The sequence below is a fragment of the Neodiprion lecontei genome, chromosome 3, assembly GCF_021901455.1.
Source record: "Neodiprion lecontei isolate iyNeoLeco1 chromosome 3, iyNeoLeco1.1, whole genome shotgun sequence".
Classification (NCBI taxonomy): Eukaryota; Metazoa; Arthropoda; class Insecta; order Hymenoptera; family Diprionidae; genus Neodiprion; species Neodiprion lecontei.
This window is the reverse complement of record NC_060262.1, coordinates 4,300,235-4,316,683: the sequence shown is the minus strand read 5'-3', so window position 1 is coordinate 4,316,683 and position 16,449 is coordinate 4,300,235. Positions and strand designations below refer to the sequence as shown.

The 16,449-nt window shown below is 35.1% G+C and overlaps 1 protein-coding gene across 2 annotated transcripts in view; it reads right to left on the bottom strand.

The window, feature by feature from the left end:
- Positions 1-15,121, bottom strand: part of LOC107224748 (5-hydroxytryptamine receptor 2A) — a 79,111-nt gene extending 63,990 nt beyond the window's left edge. For both annotated transcript variants that reach the window (XM_046734109.1, XM_046734111.1), the window contains exons 1-2: positions 14,880-15,121; positions 14,024-14,787 (exon numbers count right to left, since the gene is read on the bottom strand). In XM_046734109.1, the coding sequence (XP_046590065.1) occupies positions 14,024-14,540 (517 nt within the window). In that variant the 5' untranslated portion in view covers positions 14,541-14,787; positions 14,880-15,121. The remainder of the gene's footprint in view (positions 1-14,023; positions 14,788-14,879) is intronic.
- Positions 15,122-16,449: the final 1,328 nt, after the last annotated feature.

The window sequence follows — 16,449 nt, the reverse complement described above, 5'->3', positions numbered from 1 at the left end:
AGTAACGGATACTAGACTTTTTGGTAAAAATTTCAAGACCATTTTCATGACGGACCGATTTTTTTTCTATTCCACATTGAATTTTTTTGATAAACTAAAACATCGATTGAACGTTCTGAGAATTCCCAAAAAGTTTTGAAAACTTTTATTTTCCACTCGAAACATTTCTAGAGTAATTTCTTCATGAAGTTGATGAAAAAAAGTTAAATGAGCCAAAAAAGAATTGCGAAAAAGAAGTCTCTAAAATTTTCCACGAATTTTCAGACCGTTTAAACAATGTTTTAGTTGATATAAAAAAAAAAGATTCAAAGTTCTGACAAAAGAATGGAAAGTAAATCGATCCAATATCGGTCCGGTATTAAAAATGTTTGAAATAGAAAATATAGTTTCAGAGAATTGTTCGAGATTTTTAAAAAAGGACCTTTTCAAAATTACTCCAATTATTTATAAATAATCGAGCTGTGGGATAAAAAAATCTGAAAAAGTTCACGGTACTGTTTCAAATTTGGGACCATACACGAAATTTTTTAAACGAAATCAAAAACGGTGAGGGTCAGACGTTGGTTGTTTTTGCATGGAATTCCCCATACATTGTACGCGTCATACGATCTGCGAATTTTTCCGGATGCGCGGATGAAATTGACCGACAGTAATTAAGGCCGTGCGTAATACCGATTTTTTGTTTTATGGGTGTATATATATATATATACGCCCGCTTATGTAACAAGTAAAAAGTTAAATGGCAAGTTGAAAAATGAACCGTGATTTATGGACAGCGTGTTGTCTCTTATTTTCAAGCCGATGCGGACCAAAAGCTCGGTGTGACGTTCTCTAATAATTCATTCTCATCCTCAACTGACCTGCTTTTCTCTCGTTTGAAAAAAAAAAAAAAACGCGGTTACTCATTGCAGGAATTAAACCGTGTATTAAAATTTGCGAATGAACGTACGAACGTTTTTACTGACGATTTTTCTTTTTCCTTTCAGAATTTCATCCGCTTTCTCGATACGCAATTTTACTTTCCGACAACTGACTTTTTTTTATCTTGTAACTTTTTTCGAAAGCTTTCTCTCCGGTCTTTCATCCCTACGAGGCAAAAGTTATTTGTTTACTTTTATTAAACGCAATTGGTAAACATTGAAAACTAACAATTTCGACAAAGATTTTCAGGATATAGACGCGATTATTTAAAATTCCAAATCGTAACACTATCCCAACTTTCGAACAATAGCTACGGATCATTTTCTATCTTCGATCCATTTTGTTCGTCGATATATGTGTTCGAAAGTTCCTTGAGCTTGATTTGACTTTTTTTTTTTTTACTAGAATTTCCAGAATTCGTCACTGATATCTATCAGTGAAAACTCCATTGCTCCAAGTATTAGAAAGAATTTCCCAACTTTTTTAACAACCGTTGGAGAAGTTTTTCCGATTCTCTCAGCGATAAGAGCATGAGAAAAGAAAAGAAAAGAAAAAAAAAAAAAAAGAAACGGACCGTCTACCTTAGATTGAATTTGTATATACAGACAAGATCCTTTGAAAATTCCAAAACACTCGTACGGTTGATTTAATTTTTTTCTTTTTTCTTTTTCCAATTTCCAAATCCCAGTTCCAAATTCTACGATTCTCTGCGCCGAACGAAGCAGCGAAAGCAACGAAATTTTGGCGCATTCACCCAACTGACCCGGAAACATTTACAAAGTAGAAAAGGCAGTCCGGGTAAACGAATCGTTCCATCCTCGGAAGCAGCTGTCACCATGTAGAAACCGCTTGTCCAGCCCGGATGGGTTGGTAAATTTCCGTGAAAGTGCGGTTTACTCGGGCGAACCAAAACCGAACCCTTTTCCTATCGTGTTTTTGTTCAATTCCCCCGCCCGGCTTCCTCCACTCTTTCATTCCCCGTTCACCCCTGTCCGTCAGTATTAACTTTATCGGATCCAGCAGAATCGTCGAGTCGACCATATCTTTCCATCTACACCGTAACGTCAAAAGACATCGCCCACGGTTTAATTTCTTGCACCGAATCTCGCCGAGTCTCGAGATAAAATCGATCTATCGATGAATTGTAATAAAAACTGCCAACGCGGGGATAATTTTTTTCTATCCGCAATGCCGAGCATTATTCGGTGGAAGAAAAAATTTGATTCTCTAATTTACTGGTGAATTAATTTTGGTGTTTTTTTTTTTTTTTTTTTTGTCACCCTCAAACCGCGTATTCAAATCTACGCGAAAATTATACGCAACGTTCGTTTTTGACGAATGTAATTCGTGTTGAGATAATTCTGAATCGTTTCTGAACGCGAAACTGATTGTAATTTTTGGTTGATTCGTTTCGTTTCGTTTTCGTATTTAATGATCCGCGATTTTTGCAAAGTTTCTTGGAGGAAAATTCGCGTGATTAATTTTTTTTTTCTTACTCACGAATTCACGAGTAGCCGACAAATGGTAGGTTTTTTTTTTTTTTTTTTGATTCACGAAAAAGTGACTATTTAGACGCTGCGAAATTTTTGAGATGGCAGAAAAATAAAAATTGAGTTTTTAAATTTGAAATTAACTGAAAAATGATAACCTTATTACGAACGTCTGGGAAAATGGAAGATAAAAAATTGGGATGATAATTAAGTCACGCATATTGTCTGTTCATAATATTGTTATTATCCATTGATATACGTGTCCTCGGTTAAGAGAAGATTGCGAAGATATCCTCTTTTCCTTTATCCTTAGTAAGAATGAATTTTTTTTTTTTTTTCACGTTTATACGAGTCCAATCGTACGCGCAATTCTATTTGATCGTTGGGTGAACATCGTTTATCTCAAATTTATTCACCCTCGACGTTACACACTTCCCGAATATAATATCAGTCTTATATATATATATGTATATATGTACAAGGTTTTGCGAAAAATTTTCCCAGCCTCACTTTCATTCTTTCTTTCTTTTTCAATTTATCTTTTTTTTTTTCTGCCTTGGGGCCGGGCCGGATGAATCCGTATTAGTAGGTGTAACGTTTTTCGTACCATTTATTCTTATATTTCAGTACAGAATAATCGAACCTGTTCGCTTATAATCATTTTGTGAAGAAAAGAAAAAAAAAAAATAATAATAAAAAAATAAAAGTTGCGCTCTTCGCGAAAACGGGAATTCACCAACACGTGAAAAATTTAATTTCCTCCCAACACGATGGGAAAAATTTCACTTTTTGTGGTTTATTGATATTTCTAAATATCGTTGGAGTTACGAGGAAACGTAAAAAAAAGAAATATGTATCCGTAACTTGAAATTTCTCCGTGATAAATAAATAAAAATAATACATAGAGCAACATTAAGTGACTTTTGGGAATGATCATAAAAGCTTATTATAATATTTCTCTGAATAGATGTTTTTCGTTCCACATTATAACGAGCTTTTGTGTTCATTCTTACACCAAAAATGTTAACCAACAATAATAATGTTTTTTTTTTTTTTTTTTATTTCCATTTTTCTTATTTATCTTTCGAAGTTACGAAATCTTCATCCTCCAACAGGTGTGAAAAATTTTTTTTATATTCGATGAGATTTTTCTGAATCTTATAAGATTTCAGAAAGTGGGTTTTTTGTTTGTCAAGTTTTCAAATCGTACCTCAGATACGCTGGGTCGAAAATATCCTAAAAAAAAATCGCGATTGCGTATTTTGTCACGTACATTCATACAAAAAATTATAAAACCAATCTGAGACATCGATATAAAATCTTTATCGAAATGTCCTGGAATGCCCCGTATATACATATATATATATATACGTGATTCGGAATATTTTCTGCTCGCTAATCGGACAGCTATGACGTGACAGCAGCTGTGCTTTGATCGAATGTCAGCTATGAGGATAGGTCAAGTGCTACTTGAGTGATGTAGAAACGCATGTTTCTACAAGCAAACAAATTGGGTGCGAATATTAGTCAACGATTAGCGGCCTCCACTTGGCAACGAGAAGCGTAATCGATTTATCCACGTTGTCGTATATACATTGTGTACATATGTATATATACATGTATGCATATACATCGCAACCCATTCACAAGTAAATTTAACCCATTAACTTGGTCTATTCTCGGATAATTTATTCCTATGTATTATTCAGCACAGATTGTGAGAAAAGTTTGCTACCATTTATTGAGCAAAATTTATAGCTCTTTTAGAATTTGGAGATAACTATACGGCATCACGTGATCGTCTGAAATGAAACTCGCGAGTATTTCTTGAAAGATTTTTAGACGTGGAGTATATTAATCTCGCTGTGAAAAAAAAAAATTTCGGCAAGCCGAGTTACTTTCGATTTGTTACGTGAGAAACTATTTCCAGCAGCTTTTCACATTCGTCAAATTTTAAATGAGAGGAATTTTTGAATCTTGTTACGCATCAACATTTAAACAGAATCGTAAGCTACATTTTTAACTTTTTTTGTTGTTGAAATTTCTAGGAAGGATAAAATTATCAGATTTTTTATTCAACTTCCATTTTTTTTTTTTTTTTAATTTTATGATCCAAGCTGTGTTTCAAGCCTTATTCGAAATCCCTACCCGAATTTTAACTTGAATTAAATAAATATGAAAAAAGGAACAGAGTTACTCGGTAAAATTTTACAGTGAACTTTGTACTTTGCATCGAAGAAACTACCGGACCTAAGAGACAAATTTTTGTCAATAAATAAAATTGAATTATATATGTATATTTTCGAAAATATATTCCAGCCGCTTCGACCGGCTAATAGAGGAAATAAAAACTCTCTGCGTCGAGCATGCCAGATGGTAAAAAATTCAGATTTCCCGTCCACTCGAACTTTCGTCAAGTTGACACGCAGGGAATTGATTCGTGGCCGACAGGCTGTGCGTATTTTTGATCGATCTCAGAGTTCAGTAAACTTCTGAAAGCTGCTGTCCCTATTTACATGTTTTATTCGGCTGTCAGTCAGTCGATCAGTCGATCGCGTAATGTCGTGCTTAAATGGACCGAGGGGTTATAATTTGACTTGTTATTGACTTTGATACGTTTCAGTGTACACAGACACTGCAGGCAAATGGGCGTAAACTAGGTACGATAACATTCTGTCAAATTGACGATGTATATATAAATATGACATGAATACACTTGAATAACAATCGTGCGAAATATGCCAAAGTCACTGCAAATTGTAATGATAATAGTTTTCTTCTTTTCGGTTAACGGAAATTTTCGTTGTAGTTTTAGATTACGCTAATTGAATATTCAGGGGTTCATTCAAAACTTTTATGGATTCACTTCGCTCTGTAGAAAGTTTTCTGTGTTTTTTTTTTTTTTTTGCCTCCCTGACAATCCCTTTAAATTCAAGGATCGTTGTTTAATTTTAGCGACGAGAAATCGCACGCTGCATTAATTAAGTTTCTTAATTGAAGACGGAATAAAATTTTTGAATGAAAATTGTAAAATTTATTCGGATCAACGTGCAATATCGTGTCGGACGGTTTTTTTAGTTCCTAATTCGGAACCTCGGTTTGAAACTCGCCTATTTCTTATTTCAAACCAGCTGCAGTTTGTAATCGTGACAATGTTTCATAAATCTGCGTACGTTTAGTTGAGAAGTATATCAAGATACAAACACAATGGTTTGAAAGTTCGTCTTGAAGAAGGAATACTTAAAGTGTAAGGGCGATGGGAGGAAAATTACGCGAAACTCGAGGGGTGATAATAACCGAAGTTTTTACGCGAATAACACCTTGCAGGAAGATTTATTTATCTACCTGCACACCTGCGTAACACAGGCGGGGTCATAAATGTATAACAACTACACGGACACAAACGAATGCCTGCCTTACTCCTGAGAAATATTTTACGCTTCGTTTTATTCGAGCACCCTTTCTGTACTCTCATCCTCTTCCCTTCGCTTTTTCAACTCCCGTGCGGCGTATACAGCCAACTACCATCACGAGATGATAAAAGCGAGCCGGGATACAACGGCGTTGATAATTCAGACTCATTTCCAAATTACCGAAGAGAGCTAGGGAGTCTAGAGAATTAAAGGAGAGAGAGAGGGAGAGAGAGAATAGAATAGAATAAAATAGAACGTGTTTTCATTATACCAGAGTGAGCATCCCAAAGTGTAAAACGAGTAAGAAAGAAGGTTACAGACTTGGAGGGTAACTTAAAATAACTTGAAACTAGCGAACAAGAGATCTTTCAGCGTAGTATTACATTGTAGATGGAATATAATAAGAAGAGAAAAATAAATGTGACGAGGATAAAAATTTGAGAGTGCAAGAGATTGCAGAGACTGTCAAAAATCGAAAGAAAGAGAAACGGGTTTTCCTCAAGGGGTGAAAATTTAACGCACGGTGCTAATTTTAGAAATGAGAAATCCCCAACGTCAGAGATCCGATTCACCCTCTTGTGTATACCTTCACAGGCTATAAATTCAGTTTTCCCACCTGAAACTCGAGTCAGCCCGTATCCTCGACCTTCGATCCCCTGCGTATGTCCTCGAAACTCTTTATCGAGGATGAGAGGCAACGCGATGAGAATAAAGAGGGGAGAAAACGGAACGTAAATAATGGAAGAAAGAAAGTAAAACAAAAGAAATCGGAACTCGTCCATCTTCTTATCAGATTTGACTCGTCAACAAACGTGTTTTTCATTCTTCTTTTTTCACTGTGAAACCTCTGGGCGTGAGAAAACACCCTGCGACTTTCTATTCATTCCTGTTTTAAAAGTTCTTTCAACGAAACAAAAAACGACGAATTTAGAAAATTTTATATCATGCTTCAAGAATGCACGATACGTTAAAAGAAAAAAACAACCCGCTGAAAGTAATTTGTGAGGAATTTAACTATGAATAAAATGAACTATTTTTCAATGGAATTATTGCAACTATGTATTGAAAAAAAAAAATTACCAACAATTTGACTTGATCAACATTTTTAATAACAAGGTGTTTTATCACAGTTGAAATTTAGTATTTGAACAGTGTGTTTTCGTTCCAACAGATTGATTCTTAATCATACCCAATATGAGCCGAATTCCAGCGATTCTCATTTTATACCTCCTACCTCCGTTTCATCATATGACGGCAATAAATTAAGTATGAGGGAAAAACCGTTAATAGTCGGGGAATTTCTTCATTCCGGAAAAGTCAGAGGCTGCTGAAATTCGAGAAAAATTGGTGCCACTAAGTGACAGAGTGCAAAAAGATCGTCGAGAAGTTTTACGAGGTGTCGATTCGGTACACACAAAAATTTGTGTATGTAGATTCCCTTACCGACGCTTACCGACACTTAGCCGAGACACAAACGATTTTCCACAACGTTTTCAGAATCTTTGAGGGTAAAAGGTTTGTGTCATTGGCTAAGTGTCGGCAAATGTTGGAACGGAAAGCTGTACTTGAAACTCTCCTTGTACCTACTGGGGTGTCCAAATTTTAGATCGGATCGGTAAATACTTGAGGCATGTGTTTATTGACGAATTTTACCCGTTAGCCACTCTGTGCATGAAACTCGTTGTACGTGTAGGTAGAGAGGGTTCAGAAGTGGGAAGGTATTACAGTTATGGGCACAGCGGCGGAGGCCGTAAAGTGCGCGTTAAAACAGAGTTCACCCAAACATGCCCTAAGTAAATATAGTCCGGGGCTTTACACGACAAGAAATCGACGGGTCGAACACAAGAATTCATCGAACGAGGATTGTTTCTCCAACGGTTATTCACTTGGAAAACTAATTAACTGCGAAGTCCAAATTACCAGAGTTCAATTACGGTTACAAGGTGTTTCAAAAGACTAGAACCTCAGATTACTAGATATCGTTGTTTTTCTTTTTAGTTAGTGTCAATTATAAAATATTGAAAATTTCACGGGACTTTGTAAGGTTTTTTCGGATCTCATTTCTTTATATGGAAGATTTCATAAGACTCCCACGATTTCATACATACACTTCAAGATTCGTTTGTTTGTTGATTGTTTTTTTTTTTTTTTTTTTTTAGCTGTAATTCGCCGTTTGTCGCATTGATTAAGTGAGCGTATCGAAATAAAACAATTTCAATACTCAAATTCAATTTAATTGGTTATTGGGGTGCACATTCATTAAATCCTTTTTACAATCGATGTTTTCTTTTTTACACTATCTCGGACCGAACTGCACAAATACATAATATGCATATCCGAAGGTCCTTGTGAGTTTAACAGTTCCGGGTGAAATGTACGGAATACGAGTAATCATAAAACACAACTTTTAAACGAGCAGCTCAGGTTAATTGAGTTTAATTTCTTAGAAACAATGTCCCATTAACTTTGTAAGAAAAATAAAAATCACAAGAATTTCCACTTAAAAAAGCTCCGTTAAAGATTTAACAGAAATCTTTCGTCGGTCCGAATAGAAATACTGTCAATTGTTCAATCGAAGCTTATGTGAAATTGAAACTTGTTTCAATCGTAGTGAAAATTATTTCAAAATTGCCCGCTATGAATTTCCTGTGTCATTTGAATATTTTCAACTTTCTTGTGCCTCTTCTCAGTCGATTGAAGTTTCAAATGAAACATTAATTCGAGCGATTTGTAAATAATTGTATTGACGTCAACTAAATCGAAATTCGCTAAAAATGGACAAACGGTATTTTCCTAGCACTAAAATCAGAAATAGTAACACAACGATTCTATTCCTGCAAAAATATTCCTAATCAATGGAACTTTTTCATTCGAAGTCACGTTTTGTCGAATTTCGTTCCGCCTTGAATTTTAACCGAATTCTACTGGTCTAAAAAAACTCGCATCTGTCAAACCAACTCACTTGGACTTGATTCAGTCCGCATGAAAAAAAGAATATTCTTTAAGCTACTGCAAACATCTTTTGTTGAGATATCAGGGAAACAGTTAAGGAGCAGCGTTATACTTGAAGAGCTGAATCAATTCCCCGAAGAAACCACCGACGATGTTTAAAGTCACAATAAGCGAATAAAAATGAAACTCGAGTAATTCGTGAATTGTAGCTTAATAGAAGAAAAAAAAAATTAATAAACATCTTACAGTGCGTACAGATTTTTTTTCTGATTCAAATAATATTGTAAAAAGTGGCACAAAATTTGTATCCTGTGAAACGCGTGTGACTCCTTTTTCTTTTACTCATTTTTCCTGAAAAAATAAAGAAATAAAAAAACAATCTCAATTAGCTAAAATATTCTGTTCATTTTGAAAGCGACAAATTTAATAAAAAGCACACAAAAGGGAGCAATTTTTTAGTTAATAACCCAATTGGGAGAACTTTGGATGATTAGTAACCAGTATGCACATAAAAAGAAAAAAAAACAAACAAACAATCATTTCTCTCCGAGAAACAAACAATGCGATAATAACTCTCCGAACTAATCATGCAGTCTACAATTATAGTGATATAATTATGGAATAGAAAGGTAAAAAGAACAAAGGCAAAGTGGAATGAATTTTGTAATCAGTGAAAAATCCCGTTGAAATTATTCACATTTTGGAGTCGATATTTTTTCGGCTTTTTTTATCCACCAGTTCAAAGAATAATTGGCGTATTAAGATCGAATGAGAAAGAAATAGAAAGAAGCAAAATCTGCACGTGGAATTATGAAGGTAAAAAGAAAAATTGAATGTTAAATACAGCGGAGGATGACAAGTACGCATAGAATAAAGTAGAACTAAAATATAATAAAACAAATTAAATAAAACAGGTAAATAAACGAACAAGTAAATAAATAATTAAAAACAGCTGTATATATCTGTAAAATATTAAATATGTGTAAAATGTTTAGATAAATAAATAAAGAGAAACAAAATTAGTGAAAAAAGAAGTTGTAAAACTAAACTGAGAACTAAAAGCTAAAGAAATTGGTAACTAAAAAACTAGCATCTTTGTTCTTCCGTCTCGAAAAGATACGCTGATAAGCGACTTTTGAATTTGCCGATTGTTGGGAAAGAAAGCGAAAGAAAAAGAGAGAGATTCGATCGATGTTCGAAACGTAAACAACCGTGAGAAAAATAATAATAATAATAACAATAAAATGAAGTAGATAAATAATTGTTAAAATAATGTATACATATTATACAAAGTTGGAAATGAGTTAGTCAACTTTTTTTCCTCAATGGTATCGTGGTTTGAATTTCACGGCGTTTCGTCAGCGAGACGTAGAGCATTTTAAATATATATGAGAAAGTCGTAAAACGGTTTTGTGTGCCGCGCTTTCACGGTTCTCGAAACCGGTATTTATGTAATTGGTAATTTAACGCGTGAGTGGCTCTTGCTCGAGAGCTCTTTCCTTCTGAGAGGAAAATTGTTGGGGAGTTGTCCTTATCGCTGTGTGTATGTGTTTACATTTCTGTGAGTGTGCACGTGTGGATAAGGGTAAAAGGTGAAGGATTACTTCCCTTTCTACCATCCTTCGTTTTTCATCCCCTTTTTCCCTGCAACACCGCTGCGTGTTAGATGTCGAATGGGGATGAAATTTTACGCGAATCTAACATTTATCTGTTGAATTTTGTCAATATTATTTATTTTGCGTACGGTCATCCCGATTCGCGTGTCAACTTTGACGATTAATCATAAAATTTCAAGTTTCATATTACTTATTTCAAGTATAGACACGCGTAGAATGACAAACAAAATTTTTACCACGATTTTTAATACCTCTTTAATAGGATAGAATATTAACGACAAAATTTCTCCGAAATTATCTTCGTATAAATTATGTATGTATATATTTAAATCAGTCTAATGATGTTTTGAACAATTTTTATTTATTTATTTTTTTTTTTATCTTTCTCCCTTATACACCAAATAAATGTGATTTGCGCACACTCTACAAAAAGCGAGCCGGTAGATTGGAAGCTGAAACTCTGCCAATTAAAGTTTCGAGCAGCCTTTCAGTTTATTTTAATTCTTTTCAATTTTATTTTTATTTTTTCAATCCACTTTCAAGTTCAAATGATCTCCTTCACTTTGATCAGCCCTTCGACTTTGTGTCTGGAATTTTTTAATATTATCCTTCGTTTCCTGGCAACAAGTCGAACAAAAATATGGACGCGTTTTTAAATTAAGATATTTAGTAGGTACTTTGAAAGAAGAAAAAAAAAAAAAAAAGGAAAGGAAAGGAAAAAACACATGGAAGATTTTATCATTTATTCTTAATTTTTTATTTATTTTATTTTTTTTTTCTCTCGGGTCTAGAAGTTTTCTTTATTTTGCCATGTAAAAAACACCGATTAAAACTGCTTTATCTGTCAGCGACGTCTTGTTTGTCAGTGAATTTGAAATTGGAAACGTTTTTTTTCATCACTTTGAGTGGAGAAATTCGCCAGGGGTGAAGGGGGTATTTTTCTTAATTCATCCGAGTGCTCAAGCTTCATTTTTATCCGCTTATTCGACACGGTCGAATGCGTCTTTAAACGTTGCTTCAGTGTCTTCTTAGGTAATGAACCCAGCTCGACAAGTGACGCCCTTGAAAATATTCTTCGATATTGGAAGAAAAATCATTTGCCGTAGTCTGGTAGGAAATTTTTTTCTTCGTATCTACCGAAATTGAATTTACGGCTATCGAACCGAGATGTAAAAAAGAAAGGATGCTTCATCGTGAAATTTTTAATTTTTTTTTCTTTGTTAGAAATGGCGAAAAGATTATCTTGAGAGATCGAATTTAAATTATTTATTTATTTTTTTTCTGTGACTCGTTTTCTTTTTCACTTTCATTCTATGCGACTGATCCAAATATATCACTTCTAAAAATGTCCAGTTGATGAAATTTATCGTCAGACGCACCCGTTGAAATTAAATTTGCATAACTTGTTTTTTTTTTTTTTTTTTTTTTTGGGGTCCGTTCCAACGACACTTAATCTTGGAAGAAAAATCTTGTTACTTCATATTTCGTTACGTCAGGAACAAAGTACTTGAAAAATATTTCATCCCAAGCCGTGACAGGAATCCAATTTCAGGCAGCTGGACTGTGTCTAATTTTAGGGACACATTGAATCAGAAAAACCGTGCGAAGCTCGGGGAGAAAAAAAACTCGACAAATTCCGATGAGAAAACGCGATTTCTCACTTTCACCACCCCCCCCCCCCCCCCCCCTCACTTTCATTCCTATCGAAACGAGAAAACTTTGACACAGTCATTGCGTGAAATCTTGAATCCGTGGATGTGTGGTGATTTTTTTTTTTTTTTTTACTTTAATTATTATTACTACCATCATAATTAGTACAAAAATCACACCGCATCTAATTATACTCTAAGATTTCAGGCCCGACTCGCGCTCTGTTTAGTAGTCGTAAATTTTACGCGCCACGCTAACTGCAGACACAAAATTCGTTCCTCATTCGTCTGACCCACAATTGGGCTTCGCTACTTGAAGTAGAGGCGGTCGACGGGTCGATCAGACAAGATTGGAGCGGGCGGCCAACACGCTTCGAAATCGATGTTATCTATCTTCTTATCGTCATCACGAAACCGCGCTTTATTTTTCTATTAAACGTAAACGGTTGTTTCGTCGGTGAACACCAGCATAGAATCAATGCACGAATAAGCGATTTTCAGGGAAATTCCCGTTACGTGAAACGTTTACAGGTACTGCACGGAAAGAAATTTTTAGTTCCGGTTACCGCTCAGTTCTTACGTATTTTCATTTTTTACCACAATCGACAAAATATAGTTCTAGGTAGAAAATGAAAATTAGTTTTCTAGCCGTTATCGGAAAGTCTAGTATCCGTTACTGTTCTTTCTCGTTACGATCGCTGTTGCTGGATTTTCGCGTAACTGTTGCGAAAATTTAATGCTTGTGCAAGAATAAATTGACGTTAAAGCCTTGTTTAACTAAAAAAGTAGAGTAAACAAAATGGTTAGGCGTACCTCGTTTTTCGTAATGAACAACAATATTCAAACAGTTTTTTTAACGGTATCTGTTTTATTCAATTTTTCAAGTCACTGTAACAAATGAAATTTTTCTCAGTGTACGAATATTTAAACGTAGAGAAAAAGTAAATAACAACCGTTTATAAATTATTCAAATGCGTTTTCTAATATGGAAATTCACCCAGTACTTGTCCTACTGTCAATAATATTATCGTTCAATTAGTTATTGTTACATGACGCGATGCGCAACAAAACTTTCACGATTAATTGAATCGGAAAATTGAGGTTCCGATTTTTTTTTACGCGTTATTACGGTGTATGAGATCGATTTTGCGACTCATGGGTATGAATGATATGGAGGATGAGAAAATATCCTTTCAGGATCGGTACATCTTGAAATGGGTCCTACAGACTTGTGGGTAAAACTTTCAACAGCTGATTGAGAGATTTTTGGAAAATGTGACAATGTTTTACAAGAAACCAGTTTGTCATTGTGTCTGAAAGCTATAGTTTACTAAAATACGGTCTATCACGTTATCAAGAATTTAAATACGATTTCAAACGAAGCATCGATATCTGACAATGAGTTTTGATGAATTACCTCAGCATTCTATGTTGAAAATTATCCGCACAAAAATACCGTAACGTAAGCAACTTGAACAAAAATAACCCAAGCGAAAAGTAACCCACGACGAAAATAATCCGTGACAAAAAATTGACGAAAACAAAAATTAGATATCAAAACATTAAATTTCGATAAGTTAAATTAAATTAAATTAAATCAAATCGAATTTCAAATGCGTTGTTTTTGTCGTGGATTATTTTACTAATTCGTTATTTGCGTGTTGGTTGTTTGAGTAATTCGTTATTTTTGCTGTGGGTCATTTCAGTGATTGGTTATTTTTAATGTGGTTTATTTTCGTGTAGGTTACTTTTGTGCGTTTTTTTTTTTATTTTAATATCTTTCGTATTTGCTTTATTATTTCCAGGGCATTAGGTCTTAAAAAAAAAAAAAAAAAATTAACGAAGAGTACATACCTTTCCAACCAATCAATCTTCTCAAAAGCTTTGGGAAAAGAAAAAAAAAAAATATCGAAAACGCTTCCCTCGTGATTTGGGAATAACAATCCGATAAAAATTAGTGTCAAAATTAATGTTTTACTCACCGCGAACGAGCGTAAGTATTCCAAGGGGCATGACCAGTACCGCAACCATCAGATCGGTGATCGCTAGACTCATTAAAAAATAATTTGTCACATTCTGGAGTCTTCGTTCCCAGGTGATGGCCAGGCAGACCAAAATATTCCCTGCGGCCGTTCCGAGGACGAGGACGAGGGCCAGCATGGCCCACCAGTTGTTCAGAACGTTGTCGTCTACGGATTGTGGGGCGCCAGGGGCGGACGGGGTTGTCGGGGCGCCACCCCCACTCACGTAGTAATCACTGGCGTTTAATATTCTCGTCACTGTCACCCGCACGATTTCACCCGCACTGTTGTCGTCCGCACTCTTGTCACCCTCGACGTCAACGTCGCCGAATACATCCGAGCCGTCGAAGAGGCTTCTGTAAATCACCGGGGCGCCGACCGGCGACGTCAAGTTTAAACCACCCCGATCACGGTTTTCCATAACCGGTGAAAACCCCGCGGATATCACGATTTTCTGATCCTCTGATACCGGGTCCATTGCTCTCAGCCCTCCCTCATTTCAATATTTTTCACACCGACACTTCACCGCAAATTTACACCGCGATTTCACAACAGTTTTGTGCTTTTATTTATCTACTTATTTATTTATTGCTTTGACTTGATAGAAAAAATTTTGCGAATAATTTTATCACTTCAACACTGCACTTCGGAACGTTTTATTTCACAGCGGGTTATTTCTTCGTTAATTAGAGACGATAATTTCCGAATATTGATCACCCAAGTTTCTGAAAATAAAACGATAGTATAAATTGTAGAACGATGATTGTTTTTTTTTTTTTTTTTTATCATTCAATTTTACGTGCATATAGGTACGTACGTTTTTTGAGAAGATTCGTTCGCGTGAAAGACCTTAAACCTCGAATTAGATTTACACGAGATCTTATCGGCGGCGTGAGATATTACGATTTGATTTTTTTTTTGATATTTTTATATTTTTCACGAGTTGAAAACTATATGAATTAAAATCGGTGAGTTGTGATGATCGAAGTATCGATAGAAAAAGAAAATTACTATTTCTGACCACGAGGCGCTAATTTTTGGTTTTCTTCTTCTGGTTTTTCTGTAAACATTTTTATCTCCTATAACGTCAGACTTGAGATACGAATCTGATATTTTCAATTCAATAAAATTAATGCAATTCTGCCGTAACCTGAAAAGTCTAAAACGATACACGTAAGATATTTTCGCCAAGCCTTTCTTCCCAACGATTTGAATTTTTCAATCGATCAATTTATCTCGTTTCACGATCATACGTTCATTCATTTTAATGTCGTACAATATTGTGCCTAGATTCTCATATATTTCATATTACCGCAAATACGTTCAGTTTTTATTCGACTTCGATATTCGACAATTTAACAATTCACAACGTTTTGGTAAAAGAAGGAAAATAAAGAAAAAAAAAGAAAAAAAAAAAAAACAAAACGGGGAGTTACAGATATCCGAAAATTTCAAACTCTACGGTAACGATTATCATTCTCCGTAGAATTTTTGCGGATCGAGGAAGACGGTCCGAATTTCGCGAGGCGATGAAGAACGTATCCCTTTTTCTTTGTCTGCTTCTTTCCTCCTGCTTTTCTTTCCGACGTGGAACTCGATTTTATTCAACCAGCACGGTTGCGCGATATCTTGTAAGAAAAATTTCAATATTACAGATCGAGACTTTTTTTTTTTTTTTTATTTTTTTTTTTCATCAGACACCCAAATCCCCCAAAGTTTCACCCTGAAACGTATAACCGATATTTCCGATACGTTCCATCATTCATGCCGATGAAATCGCGGATTAAGTTTTTGCGTTGCAATTCAAATTCACATCTCGGTAGTGAAAAAAATTTTCTGCTTATCCCCGAAATCCGTACAACCGAAATCGCTTCGGTCGTCCCTACCGAAAAAGGGAGAACAAACAAGAAAAAAAAAAAAAGGAAAGTACAATACGCGCCGTGACCAAGTTTTTTTTTTTTTTTTTTCTTTTTAGCCACGCGTAACGCCAATTTACTGAAAATTGATGCAATGTGGGAAAGAAAAAAAAAAAAAAAGGTCCGTTCCGAACAAATTTTAACGACGAATTCTTCTTCAATGAAACCACAAGTTTGTTAGAATGAAAAACGAGGTAAAGCTTTTGTGTTTTTTTTGTTTTATTTATTCATTTATTTATTGTTATTATTATTTTTTTTTTCTCCCGTCAAGCAAACATTCCGTTGCGCACGTAGCGCCGGATAAATTTTTTTGTTTTTTTTCTTCTTCCTCTCTTCGGTCGCGAAACGGTGCGCGCAAAATTTTTCCGCAAGGGTCGAAGGTGCCGAAGATTAATTAGCTACGATTCGATTAAAATCGAGGAGGGATAGAGAGGGGCGAGGTAAACGAGTCTCCGCGTGATGAATGGAGAT